Consider the following 18,428-nt stretch of genomic DNA (forward strand, 5'->3'; position numbering starts at 1 on the left):
AAGTAAGGTGGGAGGAGGCTCGTGTGGAGCATAAACACTGACATAGACCTGTTGGGCCGAATGGCCTGCTTCTGTGCTGTAAAATTCTATGTGATTTTTAAGTAAGATTCTCAAAAATCACACATTTCAAAGCCATGGGTTCCTGTGATTTTGTTTGTTACGCAGAAAGACAGGCTTTCTTCTGTTCTTGTTAAGCGAAGTTCCAACAAGCTAAGATGTTTTATTTACTTGTTACAGGCATGCCAGTTATTGACTGACACACATTCAAGTCTTTACTTTATAGGTAGCCCAAGACGATTTACAAAACTAATTGTTGCTCTACTTCCTCTCACACTTTCACTGTGCTTTCCATCAACAAGGACTGAATTCTTAAAAAGTTCTCCAACTTTCATGGCTTATGTTGGGTGGGGGGGATGGGGGGTTTATAACACAGAAATGTTTGAAAACTACTGGTCTAGTTAGAACAGGAAGGAAACAGGCTGAATTCATCGTTCACAAACAACTTTTATATTCACTCCAAGGATATGTTTGACCCATTACAGAGTTTCTTTTCCATGTCTGTTTATAGATTTTGAACCACAAATATGCTGAATTTTTGCACTTCATGTTTCCATTTACTCTGTAAATAAATATGTTAATACGCTTAATTTGTTTAATAAAGGACATTAATTAAACTAATTAAGAACATTAATATATTTGTGTGTAATATCTGCTACTGAAAGAGAATTTGATAACATGACTTCAACAGTATAAATTAAATAAAATGAATTACTGCAAGCAGTAACTGTTAATCCTCAGGTATCTGCCTCTGCTTACGGCAGGTTATGAAAAAGATAAAGCTTCCAGGTTGTAGGGTACCAAATCCAATTGCCGTAATAGATTCCAGTAATCAGCAGCGTTAAAAGAATTGTATTTGACAATTGCATAATAAACAAAATCATACTCACTGGAACCTACAAGTAAAACAAAGAGTTCAAAGTGGATAATTTTGTGAGACTCTGCTCCTCAGACACTCTCTGCTAAAGAAGGTTCCCTCCCAAGATGCTCTCTGCTAATGAGGGTGCCCTCCCAAGATGCTCCCTGCTAACGAGGGTGCCCTCCCAAGATGCTCTCTGCTAACGAGGTTGCCCTCCCAAGATGCTCTCTGCTAACGAGGGTATCCTCCCAAGATGCTCTCTGCTAATGAGGGTATCCTCCCAAGATTCTCTCCGCTAATGAGGGTATCCTCCCAAGATGCTCTCTGCTGGTGAGACTCCACACCAGGAGTTGCACCAAACTTACCCCCGAAGCGTATTTCTCTTGCTCTTGTGTAAAATCCATTTTTAGCTGTTATTGGATAATCCGTTTGTTTCTAAAATGCTTACCATTCCGTCAACGTTTTGCAGTTATTGTTATTTTCAGAAAATCTACTGCACTCCCTTAAAATTGGAAGCTTGCACTGAACTCCGATAGCACAATAAATGACATTCAATGATTAGTTCTGCAGGGTCTCAGTTTGATGCAGTCCTGAGATTCCTTTATACATTATTAAGGACTGTAAGTCAACAACTTGACAATTGCACAGTGGGGGCAGAGTCAAGATACATCTTTCAAAAGTTAGAGACTTTCACTTCAAACTCAGTGACAGCTGCACTACCACTTTGTCAATTGCACATCAACACAAAAGTATAATGTGGTTGTCTTGGTTTGACCTCAAAATCAAGCACACTAAAGTGAAACAATCTCTCATACTACTTGAGCTTTCTACCACCTGTAGTAATATAACTCCTTTGGCTCACCTGTGCACTTCGTAAAATTATTGCTGAGTCTTTGTATAATATTACTAGCAGATCTCCCAGCAGATGGTAAATCTGATGATATGCTGTTTTTGTTAAGTGCATGAGTATTATACCTTGTAATTTACAATGTGGTAATCTGATGTTAATGTGGAGCTTGGTTGCTTTAAGGCCACAAAGTTTAATTTCTGCTAAGGAAACTTGTTAAGGTGATTTTGAGTTTAATTGTTGCTTGGCAGGGAATGTTTATAGATTGGAAGGGGCTTGTAATTTTCAGGTGCTGTAACAAAATGCAACACTTCTTGATGTCTCTAGTGTGGCAGGTGCACGCTAAATGGAAGACTTTTTATAAATAGTAGTGTGGATGCAAATAATGTCATCCACTCTCACTCAAGATTAAAAAAAAAGTTGCTGGGTGTTGGGTGAAAATAAATTCACATCTAATCTGTGGTAAAGTAAAAGGCGCAGTTTATTAAAACAGAGCTCTGGGAGAAGGGTCTCTGACCCCGCGGTCTGTGCGAGCACCTTCTCCTCGATCAACAAAATTCACAAGCTTATATACAGTACAAGACTGGAGCACACCGATAGCAGTTACTACATTACTTATTCCTTAGCCAATCCGGCTCTGTGGCAACATTCAAAAACAACCTAATTATAACTTTACATCGTTAGCTAAGCCCCTTCTTTTAGTTCTGTCTTTTATCTAAGTTTGTCCAATTATCTGGACAGTAGGGTCCATTTTTGCTGTATTGTGGCTTTGGCCGATCTGAGTCAGTGACTCGTGATTGGACATGGCTCAAAGGTTAATCAAATATACACTGCATACACCCGCGTGAAAGTTGCTACTTCGTAACCTGATTGTGCTGCAAATTTTAACCTTGTTATTACAGCTTCTCATATCTCCACATGCTTAATCACTTTGTAGTTCAGTTTCAAACCATCTGTTCCATTTGTGTTTTTAAAACTAGTCTCAACTAAAACTAGGTTGTCATGCTGTGTCGCTTGACTGCAACATTCAGCTGGTTGAAATCCCAACCCTTCACTGGGGGAGCAGAGCTTCGTAGCTATGTGTAATTACACGTGCAGAGCTCTCGTCTGATATGTTGCATTAGACGCAGATCGCAGTCCAGTCTTGCTGCCTGCATGTCGCACTCTACATCTACTGGTCTCACACTGGTAGTGTACTTCAACTGCAGCCTTATACACAGCTTTTGTTTGACCACTATTCCTGACAAGTTTTTTTTTAACCCAACTCAGGTTATTACCACTCAAAAGTGTGAAACCATACACTTGAAGGTTGTTGATATAGTTTGACCGTGTGAGTCCAATATATAATTTGAAATTTGCATCTTGCTCTGGTAAATGGCACTGTACGGTTTCTAACATATCAGATGATGAAGGACAGAGGTGTGAAGGATCCCTTGTTGGATCAGGATTTTTTGATATATCAATGCTGTGTTGGTACTCTCGATATTGGCCTTCAAACCAACTTGTCAATATGTTTTCATGGATAGTCCACTGAATATCAATCCTGATTGTATATAAATTGAACCTCTGATTAGCTCTTTGCATCTGTGTTCACGCTGTTCCCTTGCCATACTTCAGTATTAAGTTTTAAACAGATTGTAGAGTAGATGCATTCAGACAAATGGTCCGTTATAGGTAATATATGATAGTCATGGGCTAGTAGCAATATAGGAGTTGGAGGGGAGAAGGGCTGTTACTGATGTACCTCAGTGAATCTGCACCAGACTGAAGTTAACAAAATCAAGAATTGTAAACCAGTAAAACACTGTGAAACTGTAACGTCAAGAGGTATATTGTAAACAGAAGGACAAATAACACATTGAAAATGCAGAAGCAACATTCAGGGGCTTTTCACTAAACAACTAATTCTGGCAAAGCCAGAATCGATAAGAAAAGCAAAGTGATACTTACAGGAAACTGTATCAAACTAAAATGTGAATCATTTGGGTTGTTCTGCTTCTGATAAGCTTAGTTGACATAAGATTGTTTTTCAAAACCTTCCTTAAAAGCAGAACAATTTGGTTTTGCTTTTATCCATTTCCAAAAGCAAAACAATCTCTGCCAATTAGAATGATAAAATGAATAGCTTGGATGAGGGTATGATTGAAGCTCTGAAGTTCAAAATGGAAAATTACATTTTTATGAGAGAAAGATAAAATGTAATTAGGTTTGGAGAGAACGCATGTTATATTCTTTCAGTCCTCTCTCAACTCACTACTACAGATGCTTTAAATCCTTTTCTGCACAGTCATTACTGCTTACATATACTGGTTTCCAGTCCAATTGCTGTTAAAGGGGCAGCATCTTCATCAAAAAAAGCCAAACCTTACGTTGATGAGGTGCCTTCAATTACATTTTTAAAAATTGAGGTGTACTTTTCATAGTGTTATTGCACTCTTCTCTCCAGCCAAGAAAATAATACCCTTTAAATTGATCATATTGTTATCCTTTCATAGCTAGAAATGTCATTTGCCCCATTCTTCATGGTTTCTGTTTCATTTTCAACACAGGATTTGCAGGGCATTTTGATTCCACAATGACATAACCAATGCCAGCAGAGACCTGATTGTTTTTTATTAGAAAAAGCATTGCAAATGAGCACTGATATATTAAATAATGCTAGTGATTGCAGGCAAACCAACGGTGCAGAAGGTTAGGGTATCATTGTGATGGTCCACGGACTGGTGTGATGCATAACACAGGGGAATCTGAAAAAGAGGCTTAATAACTTTCAAAGTGGCAGTAAAATATGAAGTAAAAGAACTGTACTTTACCGATACAGAAAGGTAACAATTATCCCTGATAATGGTGCAAAGCATCAAAAGATGGCTCCTTGCCACATATTTTGACAGTTGCCTGGCCAGTTGATTCAAGTTTTAATTAAATTTCAATATAACTATTTTCCTTTATATTACAGTCATATAAATTGGCTGAACAAAGTACTGTTAATTAAATTACTATGCAAATGTCCACCTTATGATCTGAAGAATAATCGTCTGAGATATTCTCGGTCAAAAGTATATTTTCTGTTTGATGTCCAACAGTCTCAAAAGAACAGAGGGAGCAGAAAATTTCAGGAGAGATTGGCTTATAATAGTCATATAATGACTATTCTGTCTATCACTCTTACTTTCCAGGTAGCTACTAGTTCCCTGATTTGTGTCTGTGTAATTTTTGTTTTTAGTATGGCAGGGACCGTCTAGAAAATCAGATGTTGGATTGCTATGCAGATGAGCACTACTCTAAATTCCTTTGCAGTGGGGAAAAATTGTTAATTTACCAAGAAAATGGTTCAAATTCGACAAGGTGCCACATAAAAGATTATTGCTCAAGATAAAGAATCACTGGATTGGGGGTAATATTCTGGCATGGGTGGAGGATTGGTTATCTAACAGGAAGCAGAGAGTTGGGATAAATGGTACATTCTCGGACTGGCAACCAGTAGCCAGTGGTGTTCCGCAGGGGTCGGTGCTGGGTCCCCAACTCTTTACAATCTATATTAACGATTTGGAGGAGGGGACCGAGTGTAACATATCAAAGTTTGCAGATGATACAAAGATGGGAGGGAAAGTAGAGAGTGAGGAGAACATAAAAAACCTACAAGGGGATATAGACAGGCTGGGTGAGTGGGCGGAGATTTGGCAGATGCAATACAATATTGGAAAATGTGAGGTTATGCACTTTGGCAGGAAAAATTGGAGAGCAAGTTATTATCTCAATGGCGAGAAACTGGAAAGTACTGCAGTACAAAGGGATCTGGGGGTCCTAGTGCAAGAAAATCAAAAGGTTGGTATGCAGGTGCAGCAGGTGATCAAGAAGGCCAACGGAATGTTGGCTTTTATTGCTAGGGGGATAGAATATAAAAACAGGGAGGTATTGCTGCAGTTATATAAGGTATTGGTGAGACCGCACCTGGAATACTGCATACAGTTTTGGTGTCCATACTTAAGAAAAGACATACTTGCTCTCGAGGCAGTACAAAGAAGGTTCACTCGGTTAATCCCGGGGATGAGGGGGCGGACATATGAGGAGAGGTTGAGTAGATTGGGACTCTACTCATTGGAGTTCAGAAGAATGAGAGGCGATCTTATTGAAACATATAAGATTGTGAAGGGGTTTGATCAGGTGGATGCGGTAAGGATGTTCCCAAGGATGGGTGAAACTAGAACTAGGGGGCATAATCTTAGAATAAGGGGCTGCTCTTTCAAAACTGAGATGAGGAGAAACTTCTTCACTAAGAGGGTGGTAGGTCTGTGGAATTTGCTGCCCCAGGAAGCTGTGGAAGCTACATCATTAAATAAATTTAAAACAGAAATAGACAGTTTCCTAGAAGTAAAGGGAATTAGGGGTTACGGGGAGCGGGCAGGAAATTGGACATGATTTTAGATTTGAGGTTAGGACCAGATCAGCCATGATCTTATTGAATGGCGGAGCAGGCTCGAGGGGCTGATTGGCCTACTCCTGCTCCTGTTTCTTATGTTCTTATAAGTTATGTCACTGGTTAATAATTACAGTGGTATTTTAATGTATTAGATATCATGGACTTTGGTAGCATCCTGGTGTTCAAAACATTCTGAACAGGGCAACCAAAGCTTGTAGGAAGTTGGTTCATGTTCTCAATCCACCCCACAGTGAGTTCCTGATCTCTTGGGGAGGTGTTTCATGCACCTTCTGTCGACTGATTATGGAGTGGTGTTGACTGAGGCCTCACGTTAGCTCAACTGCCTGTCCTCTCACCTGGGGATGGTGCAGAGAGGCCAGAGAAATTAATACGTTGTTGAGGAATTTGGTGGATTCTATTGAAAAGAATGAGGTTAAAAATATAGAAAATCAATTTAGTGGACATTGAATGAGGACTAACATTTGTAAGTTTAATGCTTTATAGCCACGGTGGAACAGGAATTCATTGCTCAACCGTAGGATTAATGGAAAGAACCTTTCTTGTAATTCGTTCATTGTTAACAGTGAAACAGAATGCAGAGCACACGTTCCTTATTCCATTCTGAAGTCCCTCCTTTTATGTGCAGGTGGTGTTTAAGGTACTCTAATAGAGAGAGTGCATTGGGTGTAGAAGTCCTAAGCTATAAAAATGGAGACTGACTTGCATACATGTTTCCACAAAGAAAAAGGGTGGGGCTGCCAAATCTAGAGCCCCCTGGATGACAAGGTGCATACATGGTAAGTAAGATAAGGCAAAAAAGGGAAACTTATGTCAGACACCGAGAGCTCAATACTGCAGAAAGCCTAGAGGAGTATAGAAAGTGCAGGGGTAAAATTAAAAAGGAAATTAGGAAAGCAAAGGGAGGGGCTAAAAAAATACTGGCAAGTAAAATCAAGGAAAACCCAAAAATGTTTTATAAATACATAAAGAGCAAGAGGATAACTAAGGAAAGAGTAGGGCCTATTAGAGACCAAAAGTTAACCTATGTGTGGAGGCGGAAGATGTGGGTATGATTCTTAATGAATACTTTGCGTCTGTCTTCACAAAAGAGGGGGATGATGCAGAGATTGCAGTTGAGGAGGAGGAGTGTAAAATATTAGATGGGATAAGCATAGTGAGAGAGGAAGTATTAAAGGGTTTAACATCTTTGAAAGTCGATAAATCACCAGGCCCAGGTGAAATGTATCCCAGGCGGTTAAGAGAAGCAAGGGAGGAAATAGTAGAGACTCTGACCATCATTTTTCAATCTTCTCTGGCTACAGGCGTGGTGCCGGAGGATTGTAGGACTGCTAACGTTGTACCGTTGTTTTAAAAGGGACAAAAAAATCAGACCAAATAATTATAGGCCAGTCAATCTAACCTCGGTGGTGGGCAAATTATTGGAATCAATTCTGAGGGACAGTATCAGTCGTCATTTAGAAAGGCACAGGTTAATCAAGGACAGTCGGCATGGAGTGGTCGAGGGAAGGTCGTATCTGACTGACTTGATTGAATTTTTTGAGGAGGTAACAAGGAGGGTCGATGAGGGTAACGTGTTTGATGTAGTCTACATGGATTTTAGCAAGGCTTTTGTCAAGGTCCCACGTGGCAGACTGGTCAAAAAAGTAAAAGCCCAAGGGAAAGTGGCAAGTTGGATCCAAAATTGGCTCAGTGGCAAGAAACAAAGGGTAATGGTTGACGGGTATTTTTGCGACTGGAAGGCTGTTTCCAGTGGGGTTCCGCAAGGCTCATTACTAGGACCCTTGCTTTTTGTGGTATATATGAATGATTTGGACTTGAATGTGGGGGGCTTGATCAAGAAGTTTGCAGATGATACAAAAATTGGCCTTGTGGTTGATAGTGAGGAGGAAAGCTGTAGACTGCAGGAAGATATCAATGGACTGGTCAAGTGGGCAGAAAAGTGGCAAATGGAATTCAATCCAGAGAAGTATGAGGTAATGCATTTGGGGAGGGTAAACAAGACAAGAGAGTGCGTAATAGATGGGAGGATACTGAGAGGTGTAGAGGAACAAAGGGGCCTTGGAGTGCATGTCCACAGAACCCTGAAGGTAGCAGGAGAGGTAGATAAGGTGGTTAAAAAGGCATACGGGATACTTTCCTTTATTAGCCGAGGCATAGAACATAAGAGCAGGGAGGTTATGCTAGAACTGTATAAAACACTAGTTAGGCCACAGCTTGAGCACTGCATACAGTTCTGATCACCACATTACAGGAACTAAAGAGGGTACAGAGGATTTTTTTTTTATTCGTTCATGGGATGTCGGCGTCGCTGGCGAGGCCAGCATTTATTGCCCATCCCTAATTGCCCTTGAGAAGGTGGTGGTGAGCCGCCTTCTTGAACTGCTGCAGTCCATCTGGGGACGGTTCTCCCACTGTGCTGTTAGGAAGGGAGTTCCAGGATTTTGACCCAGCGACTATGAAGGAACGGCGATATATTTCCAAGTCGGGATGGTGTGTGACTTGGAGGGGAACGTGCAGGTGGTGTTGTTCCCATGTGCCTGCTGCTCTTGTCCTTCTAGGTGGTAGAGGTCGCGGGTTTGGGAGGTGCTGTCGAAGAAGCCTTGGCGAGTTTCTGCAGTGCATCCTGTGGATGATACACACTGCAGCCACTGAGCGCCGATGGTGAAGGGAGTGAATGTTTAGGGTGGTGGATGGGGTGCCAATCAAGTGGGCTGCTTTATCTTGGATGGTGTCGAGCTTCTTGAGTATTGTTGGAGCTGCACTCATCCAAGCAAGTGGAGAGTATTCCATCACACTCCTGACTTGTGCCTTGTAGATGGTGGAAAGGCTTTGGGGAGTCAGGAGGTGAGTCACTCGCCGCAGAATACACAGCCTCTGACCTGCTCTCGTCTGGCCACAGTATTTATATGGGTGGTCCAGTTAAGTTTCTGGTCAATGGTGACCCCCAGGATGTTGATGGTGGGGGATTCGGCGATGGTAATGCCGTTGAATATCAAGGGGAGGTGGTTAGACTCTCTCTTGTTGGAGATGGTCATTGCCTGGCACTTATCTGGCGCGAATGTTACTTGCCACTTATCAGCCCAAGCCTGGATGTTGTCCAGGTCTTGCTGCATGCGGGCTCGGACTGCTTCATTATTTGAGGGGTTGCGAATGGAACTGAATACTGTGCAATCATCAGCGAACATCCCCATTTCTGACCTTATGATGGAGGGAAGGTCATTGATGAAGCAGCTGAAGATGGTTGGGCCTAAGACACTGCCCTGAGGAACTCCTGCAGCAATGTCCTGGGGCTGGGATGATTGGCCTCCAACAACTACTACCATCTTCCTTTGTGCTAGGTATGACTCCAGCCACTGGAGAGTTTTCCCCTTGATTTCCTTTGACTTCAATTATACTAGGGCTCCTTGGCGCCACACTCGGTCAAATGCTGCCTTGATGTCAAGGGCAGTCACTCTCACCTCACCTCTGGAATTCAGCTCTTTTGTCCATGTTTGGACCAAGGCTGTAATGAGGTCTGGAGCCAAATGGTCCTGGCGGAACCCAAACTGAGCATCGGTGAGCAGGTTATGAGTAAGTGCCGCTTGATAGCACTGTCTACGACACCTACCATCACTTTGCTGATGACTGAGAGTAGACTGATGGAGCGGTAATTGGTGGTAATTTACAAGGATGTTGCCAGAACTGGAGAATATTAGCCACGAGGAAAGATTGGATAGGCTGGGGTTGTTTTCTTTGGAACAAAGAAGGAAGAGGGGACACTTAATTGAGGAATATAAAATTATGACTTGACTAGATAGAGTGGATAAGGAGGAACTATTTCCCCTAGCAGAGGGGTCAGTTACCAGGGGGCATAGATTTAAAGTAATTGGTAGAAGGATTAGAGGGGAGCTGAGGAGAAATTTTTTCACCCAGAAGGTGGCGGGCGTCTGGAACTCACTGCCTGAAAGGGTGGTCGAGCCAAAAACCCTCAACTCATTTAAAAAGTACTCGGATGTGCACCTGAAGTGTCGTAACCTACAGGGCTACGGACTAAGTGCTGGAAAGTGCGATTAAGCTGGATAGCTCTTTTTCGGCCAGCATGGACACGATGGGCCAAATGGCCTCCTTCTGTGCCGTAACGTTCTATGATTCTATGACATGGTCTGAGCAACAGTTGTGCTGCTGAGTGTTGCCACTCTTCATTGCTATGCAGCAACTCCTGCTGGAGTGTGCATTGTGAACATCGAGCTGAGGACAGGATTGAGCTTGGTCGAATAACCTGAGAGACTCACCATCATGACTGATAGCTGAGGTGCTCAGCGTCCATGGAACAAAGTCTAAAACAACAAGACAATGCCTATGGAGGAGCCGAGCGGAGCCGAGGGGAGGGGACAGGAGACAACTGGCTAGAAAAGGAAAGCTCCTTGTGGTGAAGGTTTGGTTGAATTCCATTTAGTAAATTGAATAATTTTATAGTAGATAAGTGACTACTAATGCCTTTGTTTTTTTATATTCATAATAAATTTTGAAATATTTCACTTTCAGACTTATGAAAGTGTGAACAGTTGATGGAGACTTCAGGCAGCTTCAATCAGCTGTTCGCACTGTTAACAACTACAAGAGGCAGTCAGAAAGTGCAGCCCTGCTGCCTTCAGTCACCCTCTGCAGCCTCGAGAACTCCTGGGACTGCTGCGAGCCCTTCTTGATGGCTTGTTTAGCCCCACGTCTACAAAGTACTCTTTTTAAACTTTTTGTTCCACCAGCCACCATGTATAGCGGGCAAATCGTGTTGACACCAATGTGTCCTCTATAAGCAGTGAATATGGATTTATTTAGCTGCTCAACATGACAAGCAGAGTGTTGGTGCACTGTTTTAATTGAGTTCACAACTTAATAAGCATTAAATGTAATCTTCCAGTAGTCTCTTAAATGTTGGCCAAGAACACTTCTTAGGGTACTTTAATTGTGCTTTGCCATTCATTCAGTGCCTGTGTTCCTTGATAGTAGTTAAGATTTGTGCACTTCAGGTCACAACCACTGTTGATTGTGTTACAACAGAAGACCTGTTTAGCTTTGAGGTTACAATCATTAAGACCTTAGTCAAAGTTTAAACTTTATAATATGGAGCAAAACTTATCCTTTGTTATACTATTATTAATATGCAAATACAAAATGAAAGTGTTGTAAAATCTAGACATTGAGTGACAATAATAAAAGGATTTTGAGTGATTTACTACAGCAAGCAACTGTAAGCTAGTTAATGACTGGAATGTCACAAAATAATCACATAGGACAATGTAGAATAAGGCAATGCATAAAATGGACATAAATGTGGTCCTCTAAACCTTTCTCAAAACAAATGCTTGTTTCTGTGTTTCAAAGCTGTGATAAATTCAGTTAAGAATATTGGGTGTGTTGTACAGTGATCTGAAGTTTTTTTCTTTCATTTGGGAAATTGATACATTAGTTTAATTAGAATCTTAGCTGCCAGTCACAATTTGTCAAACATTGTATATAGCTTGTTTCATGTTGACATTTTTGAATTGAGTTGGATACTTGCCTGAGCAGTGCTGCCTGTTCTGTATAGTGATAAGTTACAAAACTAATACCTTCGGCAGGTTCGGTGGGTCTATGGTGTTCAATTTTATCCCTGTGTCATGATTTTTATAGAGTCCCGAGTATGGTATTGCCAATGACATCTTTAAATACCTTATCTGGAATGTCAGCATTATATGGCTTCTTATACAAATGCAACATGTCAGATGCTGTGCAAATCTGTCCTCTAGGTATTTAGTATAATACGGTGTGAAGAAAGGATCTTGACACGCTGTTCTTTTTATCCGAAACTATATAATGCTGATGCTACGTTTTTTGAAAAAGATACTAAACAGGGCAAAGTCTTCATGAAAAAGTATGAGCAAATGAATAAGGGTTGAGAAGAATGCACGATAACATAAATCATGTTGACTAGGTCTACGGCCCCTGTCTTCGCTCCCTCGAATCAGCGGGGCACAGCATCGAGCATGTGTGGTGCACAACTGGCATAACCCGCGTTGCCAGATCTAACTTGACCTTGTCAAACACCACAGTGCTTTGCTTTTCTCAGCCAAAAACTGCCTGCTATTCCAGTAACATCCTGGAGGTCAAGGATAACCCCAGGTTCCTCTTTTCTGTGACCGACTCTCCCCCACTCCTCCATCTTCCAACAGAGCAGCATTGGCAGAAATCAGGGATCAATTTGTGTTCTAACCCTTTTGAGGGACGATATGTGGTGTAAACGACCCAAAGAGAGGGTGGATTAAGAATAATTAGACTAAAATAATTTTATTTGGCAAGATTAATACCTTTTTAAAGTGGTAATTACTTTCCAGAATTTTTTTAATGCTGCATAAAGAGTTAAATGAAGTCAAAAATACAACAGTCTCTTAACTTTTTTGATATTCCATCCCAGAGCCTAGAATATGCAGGAACTTCGGTTAATACCATTATGCTATGCAATAGGTTAACCCGACAGCAAAAAGAATGAACTGAGAATTCTGATGGTCACATCGTGTTAGATTTCTAACCTTAACTATACCTTTTAATAATGTCACAATGTACTGTACAGGTGAGAGGGACTGAACCTGCAACTAGGGAAGGGCTTTGTGCAAGTGTGATGACAAATCATCACTGGCAGTGGTTACACCAAGAATATATCCTTTTACCATAGTCACACAACATTGGCCAATTGGATCGGTCATTTGGTTTTCATCTAATATTTTTTCAGTATGCTTACCAGAATCTGTCCGAAAATCTTATTATTTGAGTGTTAAGTAGACATGGCAAAAATGAAATTTAGTTTTTTATTTCCTAAACTTTATCTTGCAATGTAAATATGCATGATTGTTCTATTAACTGTGATTATCTGCTCATTTTCTTCATTCCTGGTGATTTTTGCATTTACTTTCTTGCTCTATAAAGCCCAGAATAATTTTTTACCCTGTTTTTTGACTTGGATTTTATTGCTTTTTAAAAAATATGTGCCTGATGACTGAAGCCTCCAGCTTCACATGTTTCTTTCACACGTTTGGGGGGCCATCTCTTGACTCCTTCATCTACATTTTTTCTTGTCTTTGTAACCTGGCCCACTTCACAGTGGTGCTCACATTTCTGGCCCCATGTACACCTGTTATTCATACATCTCAGGGGGCCCTGGATGGCTTTCTCAGTTCCAATCCCCTAATTTTCCTTATTCCCAATGTTAATCTGAATTATAATTATATGTGCTCTTCTTGTCTTGAATAATTTGATCACACCAGTAGTTGTTACATGTGCACTATGCTGTTTATTTTAGCTTTACTTTTGTAGCATTCTGTGTTACTATTCACTTTTGAGAACTTTTTTTCTGTTTATAAAATCCAAGCAAATTAATTTGATGCACATGTGAGGGACACTCTGTTAATGAGCATTCCCAGTTGAATTCTCAAGTATCTACATTGAGAGTTTTCAAAGCTGTAAACCTTTAGGTATCCAGCTGTGGTAACACGGAATCTCTAACCCTGCCATGATGTTCTGACTGTTGTGAATCTCCCATTTTGAGTGTTTTTTTAAAAAATCCTGTCAATTCATAAAAATTCCTGGTGTGTTGTTGCTTCCAGTTTACTATTATTTCATTCACAGAACATCCTTTAATTGTGAAACTGTTCTGTTTGAAAGGACATTGTTGTCCTATGGAAAGCATTTTCCTACAACTCAAATACATAACCCAGTGACATCATTTACAACGTGTCAGTGCTGTTGGCATGACAAAATACAATAGGGTTACAAAACACCACTTTGTCATTTGTGCACGATACTGATGAATCATTGACAAAAATGATTCTTGCTTCTCTAGTTTATTTCTCTGTCTGTAATGAAGTCCAGCTCCATTAATCCAAAATATTAAGAGAGCATTGCAAACAGAGGTATATGTTAATTCTGCCTCATTTGTGCCAGTGAAAGAGTTGTTCCCCTCCCCCCTTTTTATATATTACTGTGTATGAAAATCAGAATTGAGCAACTTTATGGTTACTTAGGGTGATTCTGATCAGCATTATTTTAGTAACCATAAGAGACTTTTTAAATTTTCATTTGCTGCACTTTCAAAAATGACATGCATCATTCTTTTTAAAGGCTACACAAAAAGACATAGAGAAGCGACGGCTACTGCTGAACAGCATTACTGAGACGGGCGAGAATCTAAAGGCCATGTTAGGAAAGAGTGACAGTGTCGTGGATGACAAACTTAGTCTGTTAAACTGTAACTGGATAGCGGTCACGTCACGGGCTGAAGAATGGCTCAACCTTCTACTGGTGAGTAGCTTTGAACATCATATTGTTGCATGCGGCAGTGTGCAGAATGTAATGTAGCACGAGGCATTGGAACAGCAAAGAATTGTGTCAGAAAATGGTGGAATGGAATGTAGATTCATTCACCCTGGGTGCTGAAGGGAGGTATTGAGTGGGGGCAGGTGTTTCTTTGTGGTGGTGGTGGAGGAGGGGAATTAAGAGGAGAATGATCTGCATGTAACTCTGAAGTGGCATTTGGAAGGGAGGTGGGAGATGGTCATCTGGCCAAAAAAGAACAACAGAAAGGAAGATGTAAATAATCAGCTTTTAAAAATTGCTGTTGAAGTAATATAATATTTCCCAGCTGTAATATTGATTTTTGGTGCCAAGTACAAGACCATAAAGTGGTTATAACCAAGACCACAGTAGCATTTCCAGAGGAAAATGGATACTTTGGTGATCTTTAATTTCAATGTTTCAATGTGGCATGAATGAGCCATGGGTGTCTCCTGCTATGCCTCCCGCACTGCTGCCATCTACTGTTCATCTCCTGTGAAACTCATTTTAAATGAGTCACATCATCATCCACAATCACAACAAAAAGAGAATATATAACAGTGTATGTTCAATTTCGGAGGAACAAGTCAAGAAAGTTCAGAGGGGCAGTGAGCAAAGGGAGCTAAAAGGATAAAGAGACAAGAAGAGAGGGAGAGCTTAGAGGTGAGAGGAGGATTGTGTACCAGGTGGTAGGCATTTTATATATCCAGTCAGTGGTGTGTGAGTAGATGAGCCTCCCCAGATAATGGGAGCAGTATTTAAGCATTGGATAGCAATGCTTACTCCAAGGCAGTGACTAAACAGTTATTTCTTCATTGATGAGTGACCATAACATGGTTACATTCCATATCCAATTAGAGGGTGAGAAGGTTGGTTCTAAAACAAGCATACTGAGCTTGAATAAAGGAGACTATGATGGTATGAGAGCGGAATTGATTAAAGTGGACTGGGAAAATAGATTAAAGGGTAAGACGGTACATGAACAGTGGTGTTCATTTAAGGAATTATTTTACAACTTTCAAAAAAATATATTCCACTGAGGAAAAAAGGGTATAAAAGAAATGACAGCCATCCGTGGCTAAGTAAAGAAATTAGGGACAGTATCCGACTAAAAACAAGGACATATAAGGTAGCCAAACTTAGTGGGAGGATAGAAGATTGGGAAGTCTTCAAAAGACAGCAAAAAGTAACGAAAGGATTGATTAAGAAAGGGAAGATAGATTATGAAAATAAATTAGCAAAAAATATAAAAACAGATAGCAAGAGTTTCTACAGTTATATAAAAAGAAAAAGGGTGGCTAAGGCAAACGTAGGTCCCTTAGAGGATGAGACCGGGAAATTAATGGTGGGAAACATGGAGATGGCAAAAATGCTGAACAAGTATTTTGTTTCAGTCTTTATGGTAGAGGACACTAAGAATATCCCAACACTGGACAAACAGGGGGCTCGAGGGGGGGAGGAGCTAAATACGATTAAAATCACTAAGGAATTGGTACTCAGTAAATTAATGGGACTCAAGGCGGATAAATCCCCTGGACCTGATGGCTTACATCCGAGGGTCTTGAGGGAAGTGGCAGTCGGGATTGTGGATGCTTTGGTAATAATTTTCCAAAATTCTCTGGACTCGGCAAAGGTCCCGGCAGATTGGATAACTGCTAATGTAACACCTTATTTAAAAAGGGTAGTAGGCAGAAGGCTGGAAATTATAGACCAGTTAGCCTAACATCTGTGGTGGGTAAAATTTTGGAGTCTATTATTAAGGAGACAGTAGCAGAACATTTGGATAAACATAATTTAATAGGACAAAGTCAGCATGGCTTTACGAAGGGGAAGTCATGTCTGACAAATTTGCTTGAGTTCTTTGAGGACGTAACGTACAGGGCGGATAAAGGGGAACCAGTGGACGTAGTGTATTTAGACTTCCAGAAGGCATTCGACAAGGTGCCACATAAAAGATTATTTCTCAAGATAAAGAATCACTGGATTGGGGGTAATATTCTGGCATGGGTGGAGGATTGGTTATCTAACAGGAAGCAGAGAGTTGGGATAAATGGTTCATTCTCGGACTGGCAACCAGTAGCCAGTGGTGTTCCGCAGGGGTCGGTGCTGGGTCCCCAACTCTTTACAATCTATATTAACGATTTGGAGGAGGGGACTGAGTGTAACATATCAAAGTTTGCAGATGATACAAAGATGGGAGGGAAAGTAGAGAGTGAGGAGGACATAAAATACCTACAAGGGGATATAGACAGGCTGGGTGAGTGGGCGGAGATTTGGCAGATGCAATACAATATTGGAAAATGTGAGGTGATGCACTTTGGCAGGAAAAATCAGAGAGCAAGTTATTATCTTAATGGCGAGAAACTGGAAAGTACTGCAGTACAAAGGGATTTGGGGGTCCTAGTGCAAGAAAATCAAAAGGTTAGTATGCAGGTGCAGCAGGTGATCAAGAAGGCCAACGGAATGTTGGCTTTTATTGCTAGAGGGATAGAATATAAAAACAGGGAGGTATTGCTGCAGTTATATAAGGTATTGGTGAGACCGCACCTGGAATACTGCATACAGTTTTGGTGTCCATACTTAAGAAAAGACATACTTGCTCTCGAGGCAGTACAAAGAAGGTTCACTCGGTTAATCCCAGGGATGAGGAGGCGGACATATGAGGAGAGGTTGAGTAGATTGGGACTCTACTCATTGGAGTTCAGAAGAATGAGAGGCGATCTTATTGAAACATATAAGATTGTGAAGGGGCTTGATCGGGTGGATGCGGTAAGGATGTTCCCAAGGATGGGTGAAACTAGAACGAGGGGGCATAATCTTAGAATAAGGGGCTGCTCTTTCAAAACTGAGATGAGGAGAAACTTCTTCACTCAGAGAGTAGTAGGTCTGTGGAATTTGCTGCCCCAGGAAGCTGTGGAAGCTACATCATTAAATAAATTTAAAACAGAAATAGACAGTTTCCTAGAAGTAAAGGGAATTAGGGGTTATGGGGAGCGGGCAGGAAATTGGACATGAATTTAGATTTGAGGATAGGATCAGATCAGCCATGATCTTATTGAATGGCGGAGCAGGCTCGAGGGGCCAATTGGCCTACTCCTGCTCCTATTTCTTATGTGCTTATGTTCTTATTACAAGCTGCAGGTAGATTTAATATCCTTCGTACTGCTTTACACATAGGATGGTCAATATGGTTAGAAATTCTCTGCCACAAACCATTGAAGCAGGGTTCATACATTCTTTCAAAAGGGAATAGGATAATTGCTTGAAAAGGGGCAATATTGCAGGATATGGGGAGTGAGCAGGAGAGTGGAATTAGACTGGTTGGCTCATTTTGGAGAAAAACACCATTGTGGACTTGATGGACCGAATGGTTTGTTTCTGTGTTGTAACATTTGTGATTCAGTTGTTAGGTTGATTTACTACTGAACTGCTCCATAACAAAATGAGTGCCTGCAGTTACTTAGTTTGCTGGCTGAAGAAATGTTCCATGTTTAAATGTTAAATCGCAATTATGCTGCAAATCCTTTATTCGATGCAGGTGGCAGTCTATAACGAGCATGAACTCAGCCACTTCCAGGAAAAACATTGCACTTGCAACGATATGGCTAGAACTTGTTCTGTGTTTGTTCACAGCATTGCAAGTACAGTATTTGCAGATGACACAAAACTTGGAAGGGTAGTAAACAGTGAAGAGGATAGTGATAGACTTCAAGAGGATATAGACAGGCTGGTGGCATGGGCGGACACGTGGCAGATGAAATTTAACGCAGAAAAATGCAAAGTGATACATTTCGGTAGGAAGAACGAGGAGAGGCAATAAACTAGAGGGCACAACTCTAAAAGGGGTACAGGAACAGAGAGATCTGGGAGTTTATGTGCAC

General features: G+C 41.0%; 1 protein-coding gene across 13 annotated transcripts in view; it reads left to right on the forward strand.

Moving 5' to 3' along the window:
- dmd (dystrophin) overlaps positions 1-18,428 on the forward strand; it is a 1,591,310-nt gene that overhangs the window by 809,300 nt on the left and 763,582 nt on the right. For all 13 annotated transcript variants that reach the window (XM_067992781.1, XM_067992785.1, XM_067992782.1 and 10 more), the window contains one exon: positions 14,335-14,514. In XM_067992781.1, coding sequence (XP_067848882.1) covers positions 14,335-14,514 — 180 coding nt within the window. The remainder of the gene's footprint in view (positions 1-14,334; positions 14,515-18,428) is intronic.

Source organism: Heptranchias perlo, chromosome 11 (assembly GCF_035084215.1).
Source record: "Heptranchias perlo isolate sHepPer1 chromosome 11, sHepPer1.hap1, whole genome shotgun sequence".
Classification (NCBI taxonomy): Eukaryota; Metazoa; Chordata; class Chondrichthyes; order Hexanchiformes; family Hexanchidae; genus Heptranchias; species Heptranchias perlo.